General features: G+C 37.1%; 1 protein-coding gene across 1 annotated transcript in view; it reads right to left on the bottom strand.

The window, feature by feature from the left end:
• Window positions 1-21,876, bottom strand: part of PIK3C3 (phosphatidylinositol 3-kinase catalytic subunit type 3) — a 157,711-nt gene that overhangs the window by 9,970 nt on the left and 125,865 nt on the right. The window contains exons 23-24 of the mRNA XM_062201595.1: window positions 11,324-11,414; window positions 205-330 (exon numbers count right to left, since the gene is read on the bottom strand). Of these exons, the coding sequence (XP_062057579.1) occupies window positions 205-330; window positions 11,324-11,414 (217 nt within the window). The remainder of the gene's footprint in view (window positions 1-204; window positions 331-11,323; window positions 11,415-21,876) is intronic.

Here is a 21,876-nt window from a genome sequence, read left to right as displayed (position 1 = left end):
AGAACTATAAAATAAAAACCTAGGAATATTGTAGGGTTAATAATGCATGTAATACAATTACTTCAGCTGGGTGATGAGCTGTCAAAATGGCTTAATAGGAACAAAGAAAACACAGCGGTTGGCAGGAGAAAAGGGTGGCTTTCCAAGAACTGTGGGACGTTCTGTGGAGAAGGTGAGACAAACACATTGCCGTAAAAAACTTACCTGGGCAAACTTGTGAATCTGCTCTACAACTGCGGCGAACAGTGCGTGGACACTTTCATCAATCAGACTCTGCATGTAATGTACCGCCTCTTCATCCGACAGGTCTAAACGGAATTTATCCTGAACCTACAAGGTAACAGTCTGTCAGTCTTTTTTAAAGGAAGATAGGGTCACATTTTGAAGAGACAGAATCAAAATTATATAATGACTATTCTTATGCCAAATCAAATGATTTATAACTTATAAAAGGATTTCTGAATGCCACTTTTTGAGAAAGTTTATTGGTTTTATTACATGCTCTTTATTTTGCCCTATTCATAATGAATATGAGCATTCTTTCAAGAAAAAATAGAAGAAAGAAAATAGAAAACTTCATTCTACTAGGTCTCCAAAACTTAAAGACGGAAAATCTTGTCTTTCAACTGAAAAGACATATTGTTTCTTTGAATTTCAAATCTAAAACTATACAACAGTGTAAATCAAATTTAAATCTATGTGAATTGTGACATATTCATATTTCTTAATAACCTCCTTAACTATATCCCTAGTAGTCACTGTAAAATGGATGTAGCAAGATGAGATTTTACTAATATTATCCCCTGATTTCAATGCCTAAGTAAGAACAGGGACTATATCCATCACAGGCAAAAATCAACTAGGTTTTCTAAAATGTCTCTTTTCCTATAGCAGTTCCCTATAACCCTGCAGAGCACTACTTCAGTGGGTCAAGTTTCCAGAGACAGTACATTTCTTTTAGTTAATATTTAAAGCTGGGGTCGGCGCAGTGCAATAGCGGGTTTAGCTGCCGCCTGCAGTGCCGGCACCCCATATGGGCGCCGGTTTGAGTCCCGGCTGCTCCTCTTCCGGTCCAGCTCTCTGCTATGGCCTAGGAGAGCAGTGGAGGATGGCTCAACTCCTTGGGCCCCTGCACCCTCTTGGGAGACCCGGAAGAAGCACCTGGCTCCTGGCTTCAGATGGGCGCAGCTCTGGCCGTTGCAGCCATCTGGGGAGTGAACCAGCAGATGGAAGACCTTTCTCTCTATGCCTCTCCCTCTTTCTGTAACTCTGACTTTCAAGTAAATAATAAATAAACCTTTAAAAAAATAAAGTTGATTTTCAACAGCATTAAGGACTGAAAAATTGTCAATGTGGGTATGCTCAAAAAAATAAATAAATAAAAGCCAATGTTACTGAATGCTCTGTGTAAAACACCATGTAAAGTGCTCATTATACTTGTAGCATTTCAGAAGGTACAATTTCTAATCTAGAACCTGGAACCTGAAGCACAGACAATTTATCAAGGCAATCCAGGTATATTTAAATGGTTGTAAGAGAGACATGCCTACAGACAATCTCACACTATTAAACACAGCCATTGCATTCTACTTCTTTCTCTTCTTATATATAACTCATATATACTATTGAAAGGCAGGCTAGGAGGAAACAGAATTTCCAGCTGGATACAACATGGTCCACATTTAATATTTCCTTTTAAGTACAGAGTTTAGCTTCTAGAAGCCCAGGAAAAAGAAGGGACAGACAGTAAAATCTATAGTGCCAGTATAGTGCTCCTGCCTCTTCACTGAAGGCAGGCATCACGAAATCTGAAAGTTCTGCAGCTTCAAGATAGGGAAAGACAGACAGGTTGATGTAAAAAGTGAAGGGCAATTCAGTAGAGAGACATTTATTAAGGTTACACCTTTCATGATACAGCTCTCTCATTTCTGGATCCCAAATAATGACACACATGTCCCTAGAGTTTAATCTTATGTTTTCATTGATATCTACTTAGAGAGGTATGTCTTAAAACTTTAAATTATTATTAAGAATACAGTAATGTTACAGTTAGGAGAATCAAAACTTTAGCCCAACTCATCAAAGCTTACTTACTTGCACAAATACCTGTATTACAAAAAGAGGTATTTAGCAAGAAAAGACAATAGTATTTTGACAAATACATAAATGTGCTTTTTTTATAAGAAAAAGGAGCTTAAGTAGATATAGTTATTTGGCATTATATTTTCTGACTTATGTTAGGCTACCTGTTAGTGTCCCCTATGTTCTCAAGGTTCTAATTATTCACTTCAAGCTACATTCTCTGTGTCGAAACGATAATAATTTCTATAATAATTTCTAATAATAATTTCTATTGATTTATGTTTAAGCTCACTGACTCCTTCTAATGCCATTTCCAGTTTTTCGTAAGAGTATCTAATTAATATTTCATTTTAGCTACTATTCTTCCAGCTCTAGAATTTTTATTTTGTCCTTTTTTTCTAGTTTTTTTTTTTTTCTTTTCTTTTCTCTGCTGAGATCCCCATCTGTTTAGTCATTACACATTTATTTTCCTGAATGGCTGAATAGGTGTGACATTTGGGTCATCTCAGGGTGCGTTTCTTTTCTTTTCTTTTCTTTTTTTAAGATTTATTTATTTTACTTGAAAGTCAGTGTTACACAGAGGGAGAAGGAGAGGCAGAGAGAGGTCTTCCATCTGCTGGTTCACTTTCCAGATGGCTAAAATGGCCAGTGCTAGGCTGGGCAAAGCCAGGAGCCAGCAGCTTCATCCAGGTCTCCCACATGGGTGGCAAGGGCCCAAACACTTAGGCCATATTCCACTGCTTTTCCCAGGCCATTAGCAGGGAGCTTGATGGAAAGTGGTGCAGCTAGGACACAAACCAGCACCTTTAAGGATGTCAAGGTCACAGGCAGCAGCTTTACCTGCTATGTAATGGCACGTGGCCCCTCAGGATGTGTTTCTACTGACTGCTTTTGTTAAACTGACTTGTGTCACATCTATCCGATTCTTCACATGTTTAGTGATTTTTTTTATTAGATACTAGGCATTCTGAATGATACATCATGGATTCAAAATTCTGTTGTGTTCCTCTGAAGATTATAGTAGGCAGTTACCTTGGCAACAATCAAATCCAAAATATGTACTCTCTAATGGACAATAGTTGAAAATTCTGCTCAGTTCTAAAAAGCTTCTGGCTGCTGCTTCACCCTCTAATGTGACAGGGGTTCTGCTAAGTTTCACAGTTAGGATTTGGGAAAATTTTTTATGTACTTAGAGAGAGACAGTGTCCCAGTTCCTCTGAATATCATGTTACTTTAATTTTCTAAAGATCATACCAGTTCTAAACGCTGTACTCTTACACCTTATCAGTGTGCTCACACTGGAACAGTCTATAAAGTACCTTCAAGCAAAAGGTTGCAAACATGCAAATTTTATTCTTTACTGTTCACCTTTAAAATCCTTTGTGTTTATGCCGGGGTTTGGTTATGCCCCTGTGCTTCATAGTAGTTTTAATTTTTTACCATGTTGTAACATTGTTATCTGAATCAGTGTCTCTGTCTTTGAAAAAGGGTAGTCTACTATTTAGTATAATATATAAGATCAAGGGACACAATGTAATATTCACAGTGTTGTTTCTCTATCTTGTAAATGTAATTACCACCTTTAGTTATAATGATCCACTTGCAGTATTGTACTCTATTGGATCACTTTGAACCACCAATCATTCACAGGAAGTAAAATACTTTCTCTGAAAGACAGTCATTCAGCCAGTAATAAAATTTTAGCAGTGGGTAACTAACTATAGGTGGAGTCATCCAATTAACCACTGCCATGACCAGCTGCTCAAATGATCTAAAAGAACAAGCGAGCCAAAACATATATTCCTTCATTTTAGTTTTGTTCTTCAGAGATGCTCATCTAAGTTTACAACCGTTCTTTGTGTTGGTTCTTCTGTACCTCGTCTTACTTTGATTAAACATCTCTGATGTCTAATGTGTCCCTCATATACCACAGTTCCAAACCATCAAATATCCTGGTGGCACCTTCCCAAGGCAATCTTCCCATCTTTCTAAATCCATCAACATTTACATGTCCTGACTTCATGATGTGTCTGTACTCATCTTAAAGTATAAAACAGTGGTATAAAAACAGTATAGAATATGGTGTGACTAGAATCTCCATTCATTTGGACACTGTATTTCAAGTAGTAGATTGTAGATTTGTAGTTTTTTTATACTAGCTCCCTGCTAGTTCATTCACATTAAGCTTAAAATCAACTAGAAGTTGAGCAGCAACCAATTAAACCATCACTTGATGTATGTGCCCAATATGAAAAATTTCTAAAACAAGTAAAAACTTTGAAAGCTGTTAAGTATAGAATCCCACATTTAGGCAGTCAAAACTGAATTAGGCAAAATAAGAAACATTTTCAATTTTTATGTTCTTAACAGTCTATTTTCTTTTCAACATAGAATGATCTACTTGAGATACACATTATTTTATTTTGCTTTCTAATTCCAAGATGCATCACTGGTAAAATTTATGATTACTACGCTGTCCTTTTAAAATCTTAATTCGCCAACCAGATGTAAAATCTATTTTATTCACATTGAAATTTTTCTTTAATTCTTTTTTTTTTTTTTTGGACAGGAAGAGTTAGACAGTGAGAGAGAGAGACAGAGAAAGGTCTTCCTTCCATTGGTTCAACCCTCCAAATGGCCGCTATGGCTGGCGCGCTGTGCCGATCCGAAGCCAGGAGCCAGGTGCTTCCTCCTGGTCTCCCATGTGGGTGCAGGGCCCAAGCACTTGGGCCATCCTCCACTGCACTCCTGGGCCACAGCAGAGAACTAGACTAGAAGAGGAGAAACCAGGACAGAACCGGCGCCCCAACTGGGACTAGAACCCGGAGTGCCGGCACCACAAGTGAAGGATTAGCCTAGCGAGCTGCGGCGCCGGCCTTCACATTGAAATTTGACACGCAATAAGAAATGACTTCTTACATTTAAAGAGTTATCTTTTTAAAACTACCACAAACTACTCAGTTTGTTCTTTCACTTTTGAAATCCTTCCCTAGTGCCAGCTTTAGCTACAGACAAAAGATAGTCTAACAATTCCAACTTAATATTATCAGATGTCTTACCTTTAAAAGTATAAAATACTGGAATATGAAAAACACTTTACTACCATAAATATACTGTTTCACTTTGAAGATTGAAGACTATTAAAGATGGCCTCAGTTAAGCATCCTCTTTACCAATAATAACCAAGGCTGAATTTTACACAAAAGTGTAAGTTTGCATAATTTTTGAACTGGGCTAAGGGAGAGGTTTAATCTGGCAAAATTTGTATTTTATTATCCCATAATAACCAACATTTTAATTTACTTATCAAAAGGCAGTCAGTATAGCTTTTCTGGTTCAACACTAATGGGCAGCATAATCCCTTAAATTGTGGTAGGGAAGAAATTATTTACTCCCTTAGAACATCAGACTTACTGTCAACTAAATTACCTACCTGTTCTTGCTGCAATTTTCTGCCCATAAATCAAATCATGATGTAATAATTAATGACACATTAGAAAAATTTTAAGACAAAGAATAAATATTTCTCACAAGATATAATAGGACAAACTTACATCCTCAAAAACAGACCATTATTCAAGTGAACTGATTCTAAAGTAGTAGTAACTATTGATAAACTCACTATTCAAGTAGAGTCACCAGCAAAGAACAGCAAGTCACTAAGTACCCACAACCCATTTCCAGATATGATTTTATACTTAAAATATTTTAAATAGAGAACATTTTTTAATCATAGCCTGACACTTCACCTCTGGATGAAGAAATCCAAGTAGTGAAAACAAGACCTTTGTACCATAACTTTGAAAGGGAACCAAAGGCTTTCCACACCAGTAGCATCCACTGTAACCAATATTCAATTGTGGTGCCTATTTGTGGTTATTAGAGCACAGTATTCCTAAAGTTTACTGAGCTCATTGTATAGACAGTGGATTACCAGTTTCTGAAAGGTTATAATACGCTTTAAAAAACAGAATCAACTCATGACTTCCTTACTTTCAAAATGGAGATGTCATATCAAATTTTTCATCTAACAAACTTCATGAACTTTAATGTATTTAAGAAACTAAAAAATCAGTATCTCATTTTTTCTCTTAAAATGTGTAAAAACATAATGATTACTAAATAAAAACAAGCACCAACATGTTTTCCTATATTTGAAGACAAAAAAGTATGGACACTTCAAAATACTATGGAAAAATGGATTTAAAGTTTATTTCATTGCAAGCATATTTTGAAGTCCATGCAGTTTTTTCATAATATGCATTTTCCAAGAACTTTCTGAAGACCTCTTCACATAATTTTCTAATCTGTCCCTGAAGACTTAACAGGGTGATCTAAAACAAAATCATCCTTTAAAAATAAGAGCTCTGGCTATTAAATATACTCTTTTGATTAACCTTGGGTGACAGATTTTAAGATTTCATATTTCTGATAATAGAGATAATTTAATATGCCAGCTAGTTATTTTAGGAGTAATAATTAGGATTTACATAAACAGAAGAATTATAAGACTTATTTGATCTGTTACTGTACTCTATGGTTGGACCAAACTTGGAGAGGTAACAGCTAAGCAGGGATCTTTTGCCTTCAGTTAGTTTGTATACCCTCAGGACTACCATGCAGCAAATGAGGCTGTCTTTTATTTCTAAGGAACAATTTATTAAATGTGAATTTCAACAGCATCCATAGATTAGCGTGAAGATCCTGAACCACACTGGAATTACACAATTTTTCAATTGTTAAGTTATATGTGTATGCATAAACACAACATGCGCTTATAGTCCAATTAGCACAAAGTTTTGTCAATAATAGCATTTCAATGCACACATTACTTTCAGTCTCATACTGGGGCACATATGGCTATTTTGAAACAAAACCCTACAATACATTTCTATACTAAACTATACTCTTTCATAAAGAAGCAAGTTATTTCATTTATACATAATCTTTACGCCTTGTCTTTGAAAATTCAAAACTAATGCATATAAAAGACTAACATCCGTGAAGACAGAAAGGTTTTTGTTTAAAATAGTGCACTGTTTAGCATCTCACATATGATAACTTACATTCAAATAACAAAAGCAGATGTTCTCCAATAATATCTTATAACTCAAAATATTAGAACTAGAAAATATTTTTCCTTGTATTCATTTCTTAATAAGTTAATAACAAAAGTAATTATAGCAAAGAAACAAATCTGATTCAACAGGATAAAAGAAAATGTATTAATCTAAATATAAATATTACTTTATTGATGAGTTCATTTGATTACTTAACTTCATTAGAATAATTCCCTTACCTGAACAGAAACCAAAATTTAAAAGAGTAATTAAAAAGAAAAGTGAAGAAACTGAACCAGTGTTCAACAACTGCTAGAGGACAATCAATCTCAAAAATTACCATCTGCAATAACTTTCCTACTATTTAAAAAACGATCTGCATTCAAAATTACATAAAGTGTGGATGTTATGGCTAGAGTACTTATTAATCTTTTAGGAACCAAGGTAATTTAATTTTTGAAATAGAACTTCAACTAATTTGTAGCTTCTTGTATTATATATATATATATAACATATGTAATATATGTATGTGTGTGTGTGCATGTGTGAGTGTGTTTTTATATAAGTAAAACATTGGAGTCACCACTGTGGCACAGCAGGTTAAGTCACCATCTCAGACACCAGCATCCCATATGGGAACCGGTTTGAGTCCCAACTGCTCCACATCCAACCCAGTTCTCTGCTAATGTATTTGGGAAAACAGCAGAAGATGGCCCAAATCCCTGGGCCCTTTTACCCAAGTGGGAGACCCAGACGAAGCTCCTGGGTCCTGGCTTCGACTTGGCTCAGCCCTGGCTATGGCAGCCATTTGTGGAGTGAAGCAGCAGTTGGAAGATCTCTCTTTGTCCCTCTATAACTCTTCCAAAATAAATAAATAAATCTTTTAAGTTTAGTAAAAAATCAATTTAGAAAAAGAACATGCCTGTTTAATTCAACACAAAAAAATCATTATTTTGGAAAATGTATTAAGAAACTTTTTAAAACATTTACAAGTGCAAGTTAAAATACTTCTTTTTTTAAATTATTGAACTTGAGAAAAACATGAATGAAAAGCACTAATAAGCAGATATGTTTATCCATTCATTGAAAACTTTATCATCACTGCATTTTCCTTCTAAATAGATCCATGTGTATCAAAAGTTAAAGACTTAAAACTCTTTGAAGTTGGGCAATTTTCTTCTTTCAATACACTCACTACAAGTATTGTTAATGATCTGCTAGAGAGTAAGGTGTGTATTTCTTTTTTATCTCAAATGTTCATTCATTACTGCATTTCATAGATGTTGATTAACAAATCCTATTTCTACACCACAGGTTTACAAATATCTCCTTTGACTTTTTTAAAGGCAACCCAACACTTCATTTCCTCTTCTTTCCCCTTCTATGACACTAATCACTATCTAATAATCTATGTTCAGTCACTTTATTTTGTTTCTAGTCTATCCCCCTTAGTAGAAGGCAAATTCCACATGGGCAGGAATTTTGTTCTGTGTATAATACATACATTGTGCCAGTGCTTAACACATAGTAAATAGTTCAAAAATTATTGAGTGAAATGAACGATGAATAAAAAATTTTATGGAAATCTATACTCAAAATTTGGCAGAATGATTATTAGGACAAAGGAATGTAGCTGACTATAATTCAAATCATAGCACTAATAGCATTTTCATTCATTAGTTAACAGCATTTTCATTGGTTAAAGAGTATCTAAAGCAAATGAGGAAAATGTTACTATTTGTTAAATATATGTGCTGAATGATATAGGTTTGTTACAGGATCAGCATTTTTATACAATTTAAATATCTTTGGATGTGCTACCCACAGATTCAGAGAGCTGACAATACTATCAAAACTCTTTCCTTTTATTTTTTAGGCTACAGAGATGTTCACCCTTACGATTAGCTTTAAAAGATTAAAACAATTTTTGAGCAAGCTTTTTACAGAACCAAGCAATTAGTGGCATACTGATCTACTACTACTAGGCACTCAATTAATGTTTTTGAGGAAAGAAACACTTGGCAGTTAAGTTGTTGGCAAAAATGCCAAAGTTCCACATCAGAGTGCCTATGTTCAATACCCATCTCAACCTCTTGATTCCAGCTTCCCATCAATGTAGACCCCAAAAGGTAGCAGTGATGGCTCAAGTAATTGGGATACCTTAATTGAGCTCTGGCTCCTGGCTTTGTCCCACAGCCCTGATCATTGCAGGCACTTGGGGAATAAACCAGCAGATGGAGGCTGCTGATTTTTTTTTTTCTTCCTTCTCTCTCTCTCTTTTCTTCTCTCTTTCTCTCCCTCTCCCTTCCTCTACCCCACCTCCCTACCTACCTCTCTCCCTACCTCTCTTTCTCTCTCTACCTCCCCAGCTCCCCCTTTTCCTCTCAAAAAACAGATTAACAAAAGAACATCAATTTATGTAGTATAACTTTTATGTAACAGTAATCTGCAGAAAATAAAGAATCAAAGAAATGGAAAGCAGGAGAAATATAGCAAGACTTGTTTTGTTAAGATTCTTTTTGGTACCTCTGTGCAACACTCTTTTTTTCTGCATATAGGGTAGGGACCCCTCTGGAATGAGGGTATTGTATATTTTGGAGAAAGGTCCAAGAATTCTTTTATGGAGTACCTCAAGGAAGAATGGTGGGAAAGGGTCACAGAGAGACTTTCCTGTGCCTGCTCTTTTCTCAAATGCCAACAAACCATATATTGGGGTAGTATGTCCCAAAAAATCTGATTAACAAAAATACCATGTATTCCTTATATAAGTAACCCAATTCCAAAAATATAAGAAGAAATTGATATATATTAAAATAAATAATGGAGACAAGATAATATTACATTGTTAAGATCAACTTATTTGAGTAATATTTGATCTCACAGCCCCAACTGAGCTATTCTCTTCTAGCTAGCTTCGATTCATGAAGCCAAACCAAAAATTTTCCAAGGAATAACATTGTTAAATAATGTCAACAATGTTATTTCATCAAATCATTAAAAATCTCCTTCTCAAAAATACCAAGAAATATAAAACACAAATGTTAGCCAGTTTCAGCATAACTTTCCAATATTGCTATGACTTTAATGTTGATTATGTTATTCACATTCTTGATAAAACATCAAAAGCAAAGAAATCTGTTACGATAAACTTATGGTAAGAAGCTATCTTTAAAAGAGTCATTTAATTTAAATTAGAATAAATGCTTTGTGAGTATGAGTCTAAAAGAAAAGATGGGGTAGGCATTTGGTCTAGTGGTTAGGATGCTGCTTGGGATGCCTGTGTTCTTAATGGAATGCCTGGGTCTGAGTCCTGGCTTCAATTACTGACTCCTGCTTCCTGCTAATGTGAACCCTGCGAGGCAGCAGTGATAGCTCAAGTAATTGGGTTCCTGCCATCCAAATGGGAGACCTGAATTGAGTTCTTAGTTCCTAGCTTCTGTCCTTGCTCTTGTCTGGGGCCACTGTGGATATTTAGGGGGTTAACCTGTGATAGGAGTGGTCTCTGTCTCTCAGTCTCTATCTCTATCAAATTTTTTTTAATTAAAAATAAGAAAAATGAGTAACGGACATTGTTCTCAAAAAAAAGTTTACAAGTTAAAAAGCTACATAATCTTTCTGTCAAGTTCAATACTCAATCATAATTATTTTTAAAATAAGATTTTACTACCTTTTGATAAAGTACTTTACACGTTACCTCACCACCACCCTGTCCTAAATGATTAAAAGAAGCAGAAAATTCATTCAGCTATGAATCTTCATTGGTACTGCCTGTCCTCCCATCTCTAGCTAGAACTCAAGGCAAGATAGCTCTGAGTGACATCCTTAGCATGCTTTTCCTTGGAGTATTAGGAATCAGGTATCCAATGAAGAATATTATGGAAAGACCGACATTTTTCAGGACAAAGAAGGGTTGTAGTAGAGTAAGCTGTCTCTCCAGATATGGTGACGTGTCCTATTCATATGACAGAGTCATGAACAGGAAAGGGAACAGAACTGGTTGCAGAGGACTGGGAAGGTAGTTGTATCCTAGAATTTCAAAAAAATTGTATGAAAGGTTTCTTCCCTAATTCATATTACTTAAGAGGGGAGGGGCTGGGATAAGGAGTACTGAGTTGTTGAAATCTTAACATGTCCTGGATATAAAAAATATACTGTAGTATTTAAGGATGTATAAAAATTACCTTTTTAACAGTTTTATCTGGTTCAAGAGCAATATCTGGAATGTTTGCATCAACCATCAGAGAAAACAAATTCAAAATCAAATTTGAATACCTAAAAGAGAGCAAGAAAAAGAAAAATGCAACAAGTTAGAACTTTGCATTTATTTCTCATATCCAGAACATTTCCAGAAGTAATGACACTTGGATTCTTATAATTACTCTTATCCAGTGGAAAATAATGTGAGGCTTTTCCTCAGCTGGCTCAATAAAAAGCAAGTCTTGAAAAAAATATTATTCTGGGGCCTTCATTTAATATCATTTCTAGCTCCCCTACTGTGGAAAAAACTTTTACAGTAACCATCTAATGATGGCATGATAGTAAGTACATCCTTTTCAGAAGAGATTCAAAAGGAATCCACTTTATATCTACTAGCATTTTATAACAATGACAGTTTGTCTTTGGATAATGATAAGAATCTGCTACCTAAGACCACTTAAGTATGTCAAGACTAAATGAATGAAATGGAGATAATATCCCATTAATGACTCATGAGTATCATAGAGGGACACTACTTATAATTCCAGGAACTATAGTAACTGACCTGGATGTAAGTAACCCTAAATGACAGAGAAAGCAGCTAGTACTCAATTGCATTAAAAATGAGTAAGACACCTAAATAACGCTAAATAATGCTAATAACAATGCTAAATAATCAGGAACTAAAATCTATTTTCACCAACCCTCAGTCATTCCCTTCCCCCAAAAAGCAGAAAGAATGTTGCTATTTGAATGGTCATTAACACATAGAGCATATGCGGAATCATAATAAAAAGGAGCAAATAAATCTATACTGGGCACTTTCTACCTCCAGAATACCCTTCCCTTCGGCAATCACATTCTGGGTAGTCCATTTTTATTCTTGTTGAGAGAAAAAGACATTCAGTTTTGACTTTGGGTATGGGTGTGTTTAAAGAAAGCTTCAGCTTTTAGAAATGAAGATTTATAACTGGTCTCAGAAAAATTGTCAACACAAGTGCCTACATTCCTTTATGGCATGGAGGTCAGGATTCAAGTGATACAGAATTCCTGTCATCTACTTGTCTACAAAAAGGTCTCTCTATGAGTTTCAAATTACATATTTTTTCATTTTTATTGCTGATGAAAATCAAGAGAGGTTATAATAAAAACTTCTACCTGGGGCGTAATGGGTAAAGCCGCCGCCTGCAGTGCCGGCATCCCATATGGGCACCGGTTTAAGTCCCAGCTGCTCCACTTCTGATCCAGCTCTCTGCTATGGCCTGGCAAAGCAGTAGAAGATGGCCCAAGTCCTTGGGCACCTGTACCCATGTGGGACACCTAGAAGAAGCTCCTGGCTTTGGGTCAGCACAGCTCCGGCCACTGCGGCCAACAGGGGAGTGAACCAGCGGATGGAAGACCTCTTTCTCTATGTAACTCTGACTTTCAAATAAATAAACAAATCTTTAAAAAAAAAAAAAAACAAAGAAACTTCTACTTTGTAATCAAATTGACCCTAAAACACTTAATACTTTTAAAAAAGGTATAATAGCTAAATAGCTTCAGCGTATCTTTGGGTTCCTGATTTCCTTGTAAAAATTAATAAAAATATAAGACAGATGCTATTCTATTTTTATTTATATGGTAATTTTATTCATTCCACCAACAAATATTTCCCGAGTACTATACTTGCTACATACAGTATTCTATACACTAGGGATATAGTAGTGAGCTGAACCAAGAAGGTTCGTATTGCACTCATGAAATTTACATTCTGGAGCATGGTGGGGACTCACACAATAAACTGAAAAGCAAGATAAAATGTATTTAGGTCGCCTAACAAAAAGATTTTAAAAAGAAAGAGAAAACAGAAAGAAACACACACACACACACACACAAACCAGGGATATGGGCCAAAGACTTGATGGGGTGGAGAGAGAAGAAATCCTCTTAGGGAGGTACAATTTTATTTTTAATGAACTGAAAATTAATTGCATTTAAAGAGTGGAGTAACACATTCTGAAATGCATTCTTTATTTTTTAAATTTCATTTATTTATTTAGAAAGGCAGAGCAACAGAGAAAAAGGAGGAGGCAGATAGAGATCTTCCATTGGTTCACTTCCCAAATGTCCACAATAGTCAGAACTGAGCCTGAGTGAAGCCTGAAGCTGGGAGCTCCATCCAAGTCTCCCACAGGGGTGGCAGCATGCCACGCCCACAGCTGTGATACCCGCGTGGCAAGATGTTGCTGCGTCGGGGGTCTAAAGCTGCAGGGTTTTGGGGTGCGCGCTCTGTCGGAGTTTAGCCTCAGGCGATTCCTGTGCAGTCCGCGGTTGTAATGACCCCCGACTCACATTATGGAAGCCAAGACTGTCCTTGCTAAATTTTGGGGGACACCGTGTCTCTGCTCTGCTGATGATCTCATTATGCATTATCTACCAGCTGTGTTTACACTTTACTGCTTACCCTCATAATTCTCAAAAACTAAAAAATCAAGAAAAAGAAGTTTCCCGTAAGCCAGGAATGCAAGTCAAAACATATCATTAGGTTCCCATTGTAGTAACAGAAAAATGTTAAGGTTACTCAGAGGTTATCTCCAGGTACCTAGAGGGCAAGCAAAACCTTGGACAGTTATTCCCCTAAACAGTTCAGTAACTGAAACTAAGTCAAAGGTCAATTCTCATCCTCAGTAAGTGAAACTAAGCCAAAGGTCAATTCTCATCCTCCGTAAATTGTCTAAAAACAATGTCCCCACTATGTTCCTCATAAAACCACTCATATGACATCATTGTTTTAACTCATTTTGTCAACCTTTGTGATAAAAGTTTTACATTTGCCTGCAGCATTGTTCTTTACTATATAAACCCAAGCCTTACTACAATAAATCGCAGCAGTAACATACACATAACGTGTGTCTGTCTGTCTGTCATTTCCCCGCCGATTTCTGACTCTCCTGGCTCTTCGTTCCCTCGTTCTCCCTCGGTCTGAGACTCCGCGAGAGCCGGTCCGCGGCAGGTGGCGCCCGAACAGGGACCTGAAGGACAGGTAATCTTTCTCTTTCTTTCCTCAGAGTTAGAAACGGCTCTTACGAAGGATCTGCAGTCCTGCCGGCGAAAGTTTACCGGTTAAGAGTAAGTAATCTTGGGAACCATGGGGCATTCATTGTCAAAAAAGGAAAAGATGCTAGTTGTCATACTACAGAAAATGCTAATTCTTTTGTGTCAGGATTTAATTCGGCCTATTAGAAAGACAGAAACTATTCAAGATTATGTAAAAGCATGTTTAGATGCCTCACCAGCTATAGTCCAGGGAATGGCCTATGCTGCAGCTATGAAAGGTCAGAAGTTCAGTACATATGTTAAGAAAACATACGGAGGAGGCGCCAAATCATCATCTATGGATGTTTGTTATAACTGTGGTCAACCAGGACACATGCAAAGGGAATGCAAACATCCTAAGGAGGATACTAAGAAGCAAGGGCCACCGGGGCTGTGTCCTCGGTGTAAAAAGGGAAAACATTGGAAATTTAAATAAACAGCATTTTATATAGGGGCCACTGCAAAAAAAAAAAATTTAGTAACAAATAAAATAGAATGGCTGACTCAAAAACCTGTGTGGGTGAGTCAGTGGCCCCTAACAGAAGAAAAATACAGGCTCTTGAGCAGCTAGTACAAGAACAACTAGAAAAAGGGCATTTAGTAGAATCAAAAAATCCTTGGAATACACCAGTATTTGTTATAAAGAAAAAATCAGGTAAATGGAGGCTCTTACAAGATTTAAGAGCAGTCAATGCAGCCATGAGGGACATGGGTCCTCTGCAACCTGGACTGCCATCTCCGGTTGCTGTTCCTAAAGGATGGAAAATTATTGTTATAGATCTACAAGATTGTTTCTTTACTATAAAATTGGATCCAGCAGACTGTGAACATTTTGCTTTTAGTGTGCCTTCATCAAACTTTAAACAACCTTATAGAAGGTATCAGTGGGTTACTTTGCCACAGGGCATGAAAAATTCTCCTACTTTGTGTCAAAAATTTGTCGATAAGGCCATGCAAATAATAAGGAAAAAATATGCTACTGCATATATAATTCATTATATGGATGATATATTATTGGCTCATGAAAATTCTGCTATACTAGATGATTTGTTGTATGATACTATTCAAACTTTAACTGCTCATGGCTTGGTTATAGCCCCTGATAAGGTGCAAAGAAATCGACCTTTAAATTATTTGGGACAAATTATAAAAGATGATTATATTGTTTCACAAAAGATATCAATTAGAAGGGATAGGCTAAAAACATTAAATGATTATCAAAAATTATTAGGAGACATTAATTGGCTAAGACCTCATTTAAAGATTACTACAGGAGAATTGAGTCCCTTATATTCCATCTTGCATGGTGACTCTAATCCTAAGTCTCTAAGGACATTGACGCCAGAGGCTTTACAGGCATTACAATTAGTTGACGAAGCCTTATCTAAGGCACGTGTACATCAGATAGATTATGTTGTGCCCTGGTGTCTTTTGATTTTTGCAACAGCTTATACGCCTACAGCTTGCCTATGGCAGGAGGGAGTCTTGGAGTGGCTTCACTTGCCTCATACACAGGCAAAGATGCTTGCAGATTATCCTTATTTATGTGCTTTACTAATTACCAAAGGTAGAGCTCGCTCTAAAAAATTGTTTGGCAAGGAGCCAGCCACTATTGTCACACCCTACAATAAAAGTCAAGTAGAGGAGCTAATGCAAAATAATGAAGATTGGGTCATAGCGCTGCAAAACTATGCAGGGCAAATAAAATATCATTATCCAAAACATCCTATCATAGAATTTGCAAGACACGTAAAATTGGTATTTCCAGTCTGGTTTTCGCCGCAACCTTTAGCTAAAGCTCAAAATATTTTTACTGATGGGTCATCTTCAGGTTGTGCTGTGGTTTATTCTGAAGAGCACGGTGTGTATGTTAAAAGTGGTAAAAAGACTTCCGCCCAGCAAGCGGAAATTAAAGCAGTCATATTGGCCTTTACAAAGTTTCCACAACCATTTAACCTTTATTCAGATTCTAAATATGTGGTTAATTTATTTCCAGCCTTAGAGACAGCTCTCTTATCAGGAAAATCACCCATTCTTACTCTATTAAAACAATTACAAAAATTAATAAGAGAAAGAACAGCAAAATTCTTTATTGGACATATAAGAGGCCATAGTAAATTGCCAGGGCCTCTGGCAAAAGAAAATGCCATAGCAGATATGCATACCCAGTCTATTGTAGCTACAGTGCAGGAGGCGTTAAAAAGTCATAATATTCACCATCAAAATGCAGCCTCTTTGCGAAAAATGTTCTCTATTACTAGAGAACAGGCAAGACAAATAGTAAAGCAATGTACTCATTGTCCCCCCGTACATCATCCTCCAAAAATGGGTGTAAATCCCCGAGGTTTAAAAGCTAACATTATTTGGCAGATGGATGTAACTCATGTGTCTTCTTTTGGTAAGTTGGGATATGTACATGTGACTGTTGACACCTTTTCTCATTTTGTGCATGCTTCTGCTAGAACAGGAGAAGCAGTAAAAGATGTTATTCAACATTTAATTCAGTGTTTTCAAATTATGGGCATTCCTTCTCAAATCAAAACTGATAATGGACCAGCTTATATCTCTAAAGCATTTGTAAATTTTTGTGCCCAATGGCACATAACTCATATTACAGGAATTCCTTATAATCCTCAAGGACAGGCAATCATTGAAAGAACTCATCAAACATTAAAACTACAATTGGAACGCCTTCAAACTGCTAATTCTTATTTCTCACCCCATCATATATTGTCTCATTCATTGTTTGTTTTAAATCATTTAAATGCTGATGGAAAGGGCCTTACAGCGGCCCTACGACACTGGGACAGGGAGGTCTATAAAACCCCCCTGCCCAAAGTCCTCTGGAAAGACCTGTTAACAGGAATGTGGAAAGGTCCGGATGTGCTAATCACCTCGGGACGAGGCTATGCTTGTGTTTTCCCACAGGATGCCGACTGCCCCATCTGGATCCCAGATAGACTCATCAGGGCGGTCCCCGGCACAGCGCCGCAGGCAGCGACGCTGGAAGAAGCAAAAAAAACGCATAAAACATCAAATGAAAAAATTGGAAATAATCCAGCAGAGGCAGAAAATCACCTAAACGATGATCCGTCACCTGACTCAAAAAGCCAAAAAACTTCTCACTGAGCAGGGGAAGCCTCGCACAACTTCCTATCTTTTTGTGGCTTTTCTTGCCTTGATTTCAACTCCAAAAACTGAGGGGACTTCATATTGGGCTTATGTTCCTAATCCACCTATTGTGCAACCTGTGGGGTGGCTAAATAGGAAACCTGTAAAAGTGTTACAATGTTTTCTACTCATTGTCATAGTAACTTTAAGTCAATCTGTGTTACTCCGCTACCATATAATTCTTCAGAATCTTGGGAAAAAGTGAAAGTGCATTTACAGGGTGTCTGGCATGATAATGATGTTACGCATGATTTAAACGCTTTGCAAAAGGAAATTGCTGTTGCTAGTCAATCAAGGCTACAAATAGGGGATTTGCAAGATATAGCTACTAGTTTAGAAGCAGGAATCAAAAATTTAAACCCCATAAATTGGAAAAACTACCTCATTTATATAGGGATAGTGGCATTAGTAGTATTGCTAATTATAATTTTTCTTCCTGGAATTCTAAAACGCATATTTGATTCTTTACAGAGCGTCCAGCAGGAAGTCTTCGAGCTTCATTTTAAAAATAAAAAGGGAGGAATTGCCACGCCCACAGCTGTGATACCCGCGTGGCAAGATGTTGCTGCGTCGGGGGTCTAAAGCTGCAGGGTTTTGGGGTGCGCGCTCTGTCGGAGTTTAGCCTCAGGCGATTCCTGTGCAGTCCGCGGTTGTAATGACCCCCGACTCACATTATGGAAGCCAAGACTGTCCTTGCTAAATTTTGGGGGACACCGTGTCTCTGCTCTGCTGATGATCTCATTATGCATTATCTACCAGCTGTGTTTACACTTTACTGCTTACCCTCATAATTCTCAAAAACTAAAAAATCAAGAAAAAGAAGTTTCCCGTAAGCCAGGAATGCAAGTCAAAACATATCATTAGGTTCCCATTGTAGTAACAGAAAAATGTTAAGGTTACTCAGAGGTTATCTCCAGGTACCTAGAGGGCAAGCAAAACCTTGGACAGTTATTCCCCTAAACAGTTCAGTAACTGAAACTAAGTCAAAGGTCAATTCTCATCCTCAGTAAGTGAAACTAAGCCAAAGGTCAATTCTCATCCTCCGTAAATTGTCTAAAAACAATGTCCCCACTATGTTCCTCATAAAACCACTCATATGACATCATTGTTTTAACTCATTTTGTCAACCTTTGGAATAAAAGTTTTACATTTGCCTGCAGCATTGTTCTTTACTATATAAACCCAAGCCTTACTACAATAAATCGCAGCAGTAACATACACATAACGTGTGTCTGTCTGTCTGTCATTTCCCCGCCGATTTCTGACTCTCCTGGCTCTTCGTTCCCTCGTTCTCCCTCGGTCTGAGACTCCGTGAGAGCCGGTCCGCGGCAGCAGCAGACTAAGTACTTGGGCCATTTTCCACTGCCTTCCCAGATACATTAGCAGAAAACTGGATTAGAAGCAGAGCATCCAGGACTCAAAATGGCACTCTGATATGGGATGCCAGTAATAGTTAATGGCTTAATTTGATGTGCTACAATGCTGGCCCCCTGATACACATTTGTAAAAGCTTACACTGGTCATCTTGTGGATGTAGGGAATCCACATCACAGAGTTCCATGTGGAAAAGTAACAACATGGAAGCGATCCAGCTATGTTTTGGTAAGTGTGACAGAATAGCCAATACTTGCTAATAGTATCAATGAAGATGGGGGGAAAAGACAGAGGAACTGAATGTCACCATGACCATAAGTAACAGGACTTTAATTTCTTCACCAAAATTTAAAAAATTAAAAAAAAAAAAAAGCTTGACTCAAGTAGAAACCGGATTTTAGGTGGAGAACTGAGAATTCCATCTTAGACATACTAAGTTTGATATGAACACTAGATTTTGAGCAGAGATGCCAAGTAGACAGTTAGATATATTTCAGAGGAGGTAGCAGAACTGGTATTTGAAGCCATCAGTATTTGGGTTACATTTAAAGTTACAGGACTGAATAAAAACAGGTAAGAGGGCTTGGGGGAAACAACCCAGAACTAAACCTCTTTATAAGGATAATGAAACTTCTGGATAGTTTATCAGAGGTTAGAAGATGGAAGAAAACAGTAAAAAAGCATGAATGATTAGTGAGCCAAAAAGAAAACTGGGCAGTGGGTTACACCAAGTTGAAAGAAAAGATTTCCAGGAATAAAGGACTGGTCAACTGTGTTATAATCTGCCAAGAAGCAAAAATGGACATTGAGTTTGGAATTCATAACTATTTATCTTGATAGAATTAGTTTTGGTAGCATAACTGGAATGGAAAACCTTACTGCAGAAGGTTGAAGAAAAGGAGGCAAGTAAGTGGAGACAGAAAGATTTATTACAGTAGAGAGTCGAGAAAGAGGGTAGAAGTACAATGTTTAGCAATACCCTCGGCCTCTCCCCCTTGATGTCTGTAACAATCATCAGTTGTGACAATCAAAAATGTCTCCAGATATTGCCAAATGTGACCCAAGGCGAGGAGGGAGTACAAAATAGCTCTAAGCTGAGAACCAGTGATTTAAAATCAGTAGTGAGCACACCACAATTGCTGGATTTTCTTCAGGAACATACAGCTGCTGCGGTGTATGCATGACATAGAAGAAGACATGACAGGAAGAAGAACAGGGTTGGGGTTTCAGCAGGTGAAGCCATAGGACCGGACACAAATGTTTGAGATAAAGTTTAGAGGAAAGGGCAATAAGAATGATTACATTTTGGAACAAAAGTCTAGTAGGGAAAAGAAAAAAGTGAGAGTATAAGTAAATGAGTTGTAAGGGTACAAAGCATTGCTCAGAGAACAGAAAGCTTGGGACTGAGATTTTGGAGGACAATATTTACCAGTATTGATTAGATACAGGCACTATGTGAAGAGGACAAAACCTCAAGAGACCAATGCATGGCTGGACTATCATCTTGGATACTGAGGTCACACTAACAGTAAAGGAAAAGATAATGAATAGGGATGATGGGAAGGTCGGCAGCTGATGTTTGATAGTTGGTAACATATCTGATGGTATGGTCTTTAATGGAGTTAGATGTGTTTATGTTTTTCTCCTACAAGGGGCAAGTAAATAAATAGTTTGGAAGAGGTATTAGGCAGCTGGAGGGGCAACAAGGCCTTCTCTGTGAGAATAAAGATGATTTACTTGAGTAGGCTGTAAGGGATACAGTTAGCAGAGTACAGCCAGATGGGCATATAACATTAGGGAAAAATAAAAAAGATATTCTTTTAATTAACCCTCAATTATTCACACTCTGCTTTGTTGATTACATAGCTTCTTCCCATCTTGCCACGGAGGAATCCTAAGAAATCTATCAAAGAGTAACACAGGGAGAAAAAATCTGATTGCCCATTAGACTGACCTGGGGAGTTCTCAGAAGTGTCTCTCACAATCAGCTCCCCATGTTATTCTGTTGGGCTGGCAGGATCTATGTTAAAATGTCTGTCTTTACAAAGGCAGAGTGTGTGTTTCATTTCACAAAAGCAAATATCAATGTTTTCCAGATTATCTGTAAGTTTAACCATCCATACTTCTATTGTTATAGCAAAGACAAAGAATGAAATACAAATGGAACATTCTGTAAGAAGCTTAAATACTTTGTGGATGATTTGTCACTACCTTAACTGTATTAATCTTCTACATCTGTTGTCATTAACCTGCATTTTGCCTTTAAGACTTAATAAACCAAAACAGAAATTATATACTTGTTAAATCAGATGTAAAGGTTACTGAAAGTCTTTAAAACCAGTATTAAAAAGCAACATAAGGTCAAAGTTAAAAAAAATGATAGTGTAGGGAAGTATGCAAAATGAAGTCTAGACAAAGATGGTAAAAGGACAAGAAATAATTTGATTTTTCTTTAAAGAAGCACATCATTGAAGGAAAACATACTGTTTTACTCATGTTACTACAAATCTTCATGCTAGTCATACAAAATGGTTTAAATTTTTCAAGAAAAATATTCAATACTGAAAATAAAAATGTAATTCACTATATGAGATTAGGGTCTTAACAGTATTTCAGAGGGCTATTTTCCCTAGATTTCATATATTTTATATATGGCAAATATTAGAGTTGAATCCAAATAGTCTTAATGCTATTTAGTAAGTATACTACTTTAAGAAGGGGAAATCTGGGGCCGGCACTTTGGCACAGTAGGTTTTGGCGCAGCCCTAGCCTGAAGCACCAGCATCCCAAATGGGCACCGATTCTAGTCCCGGCTGCTCTCTTCCAGTCCAGCTCTCTGCTTTGCCAGGCCATAGCAGTAGAAGATGGCCCAGATCCTTGGGCTCCTGCACCCACATAAGAGACCCGGAAGAAG

Source organism: Lepus europaeus, chromosome 9, assembly GCF_033115175.1.
Source record: "Lepus europaeus isolate LE1 chromosome 9, mLepTim1.pri, whole genome shotgun sequence".
Classification (NCBI taxonomy): domain Eukaryota; kingdom Metazoa; phylum Chordata; class Mammalia; order Lagomorpha; family Leporidae; genus Lepus; species Lepus europaeus.
Note: the sequence above shows the minus strand (reverse complement) of the source record. Positions and strands in the feature narration are given on the sequence as shown.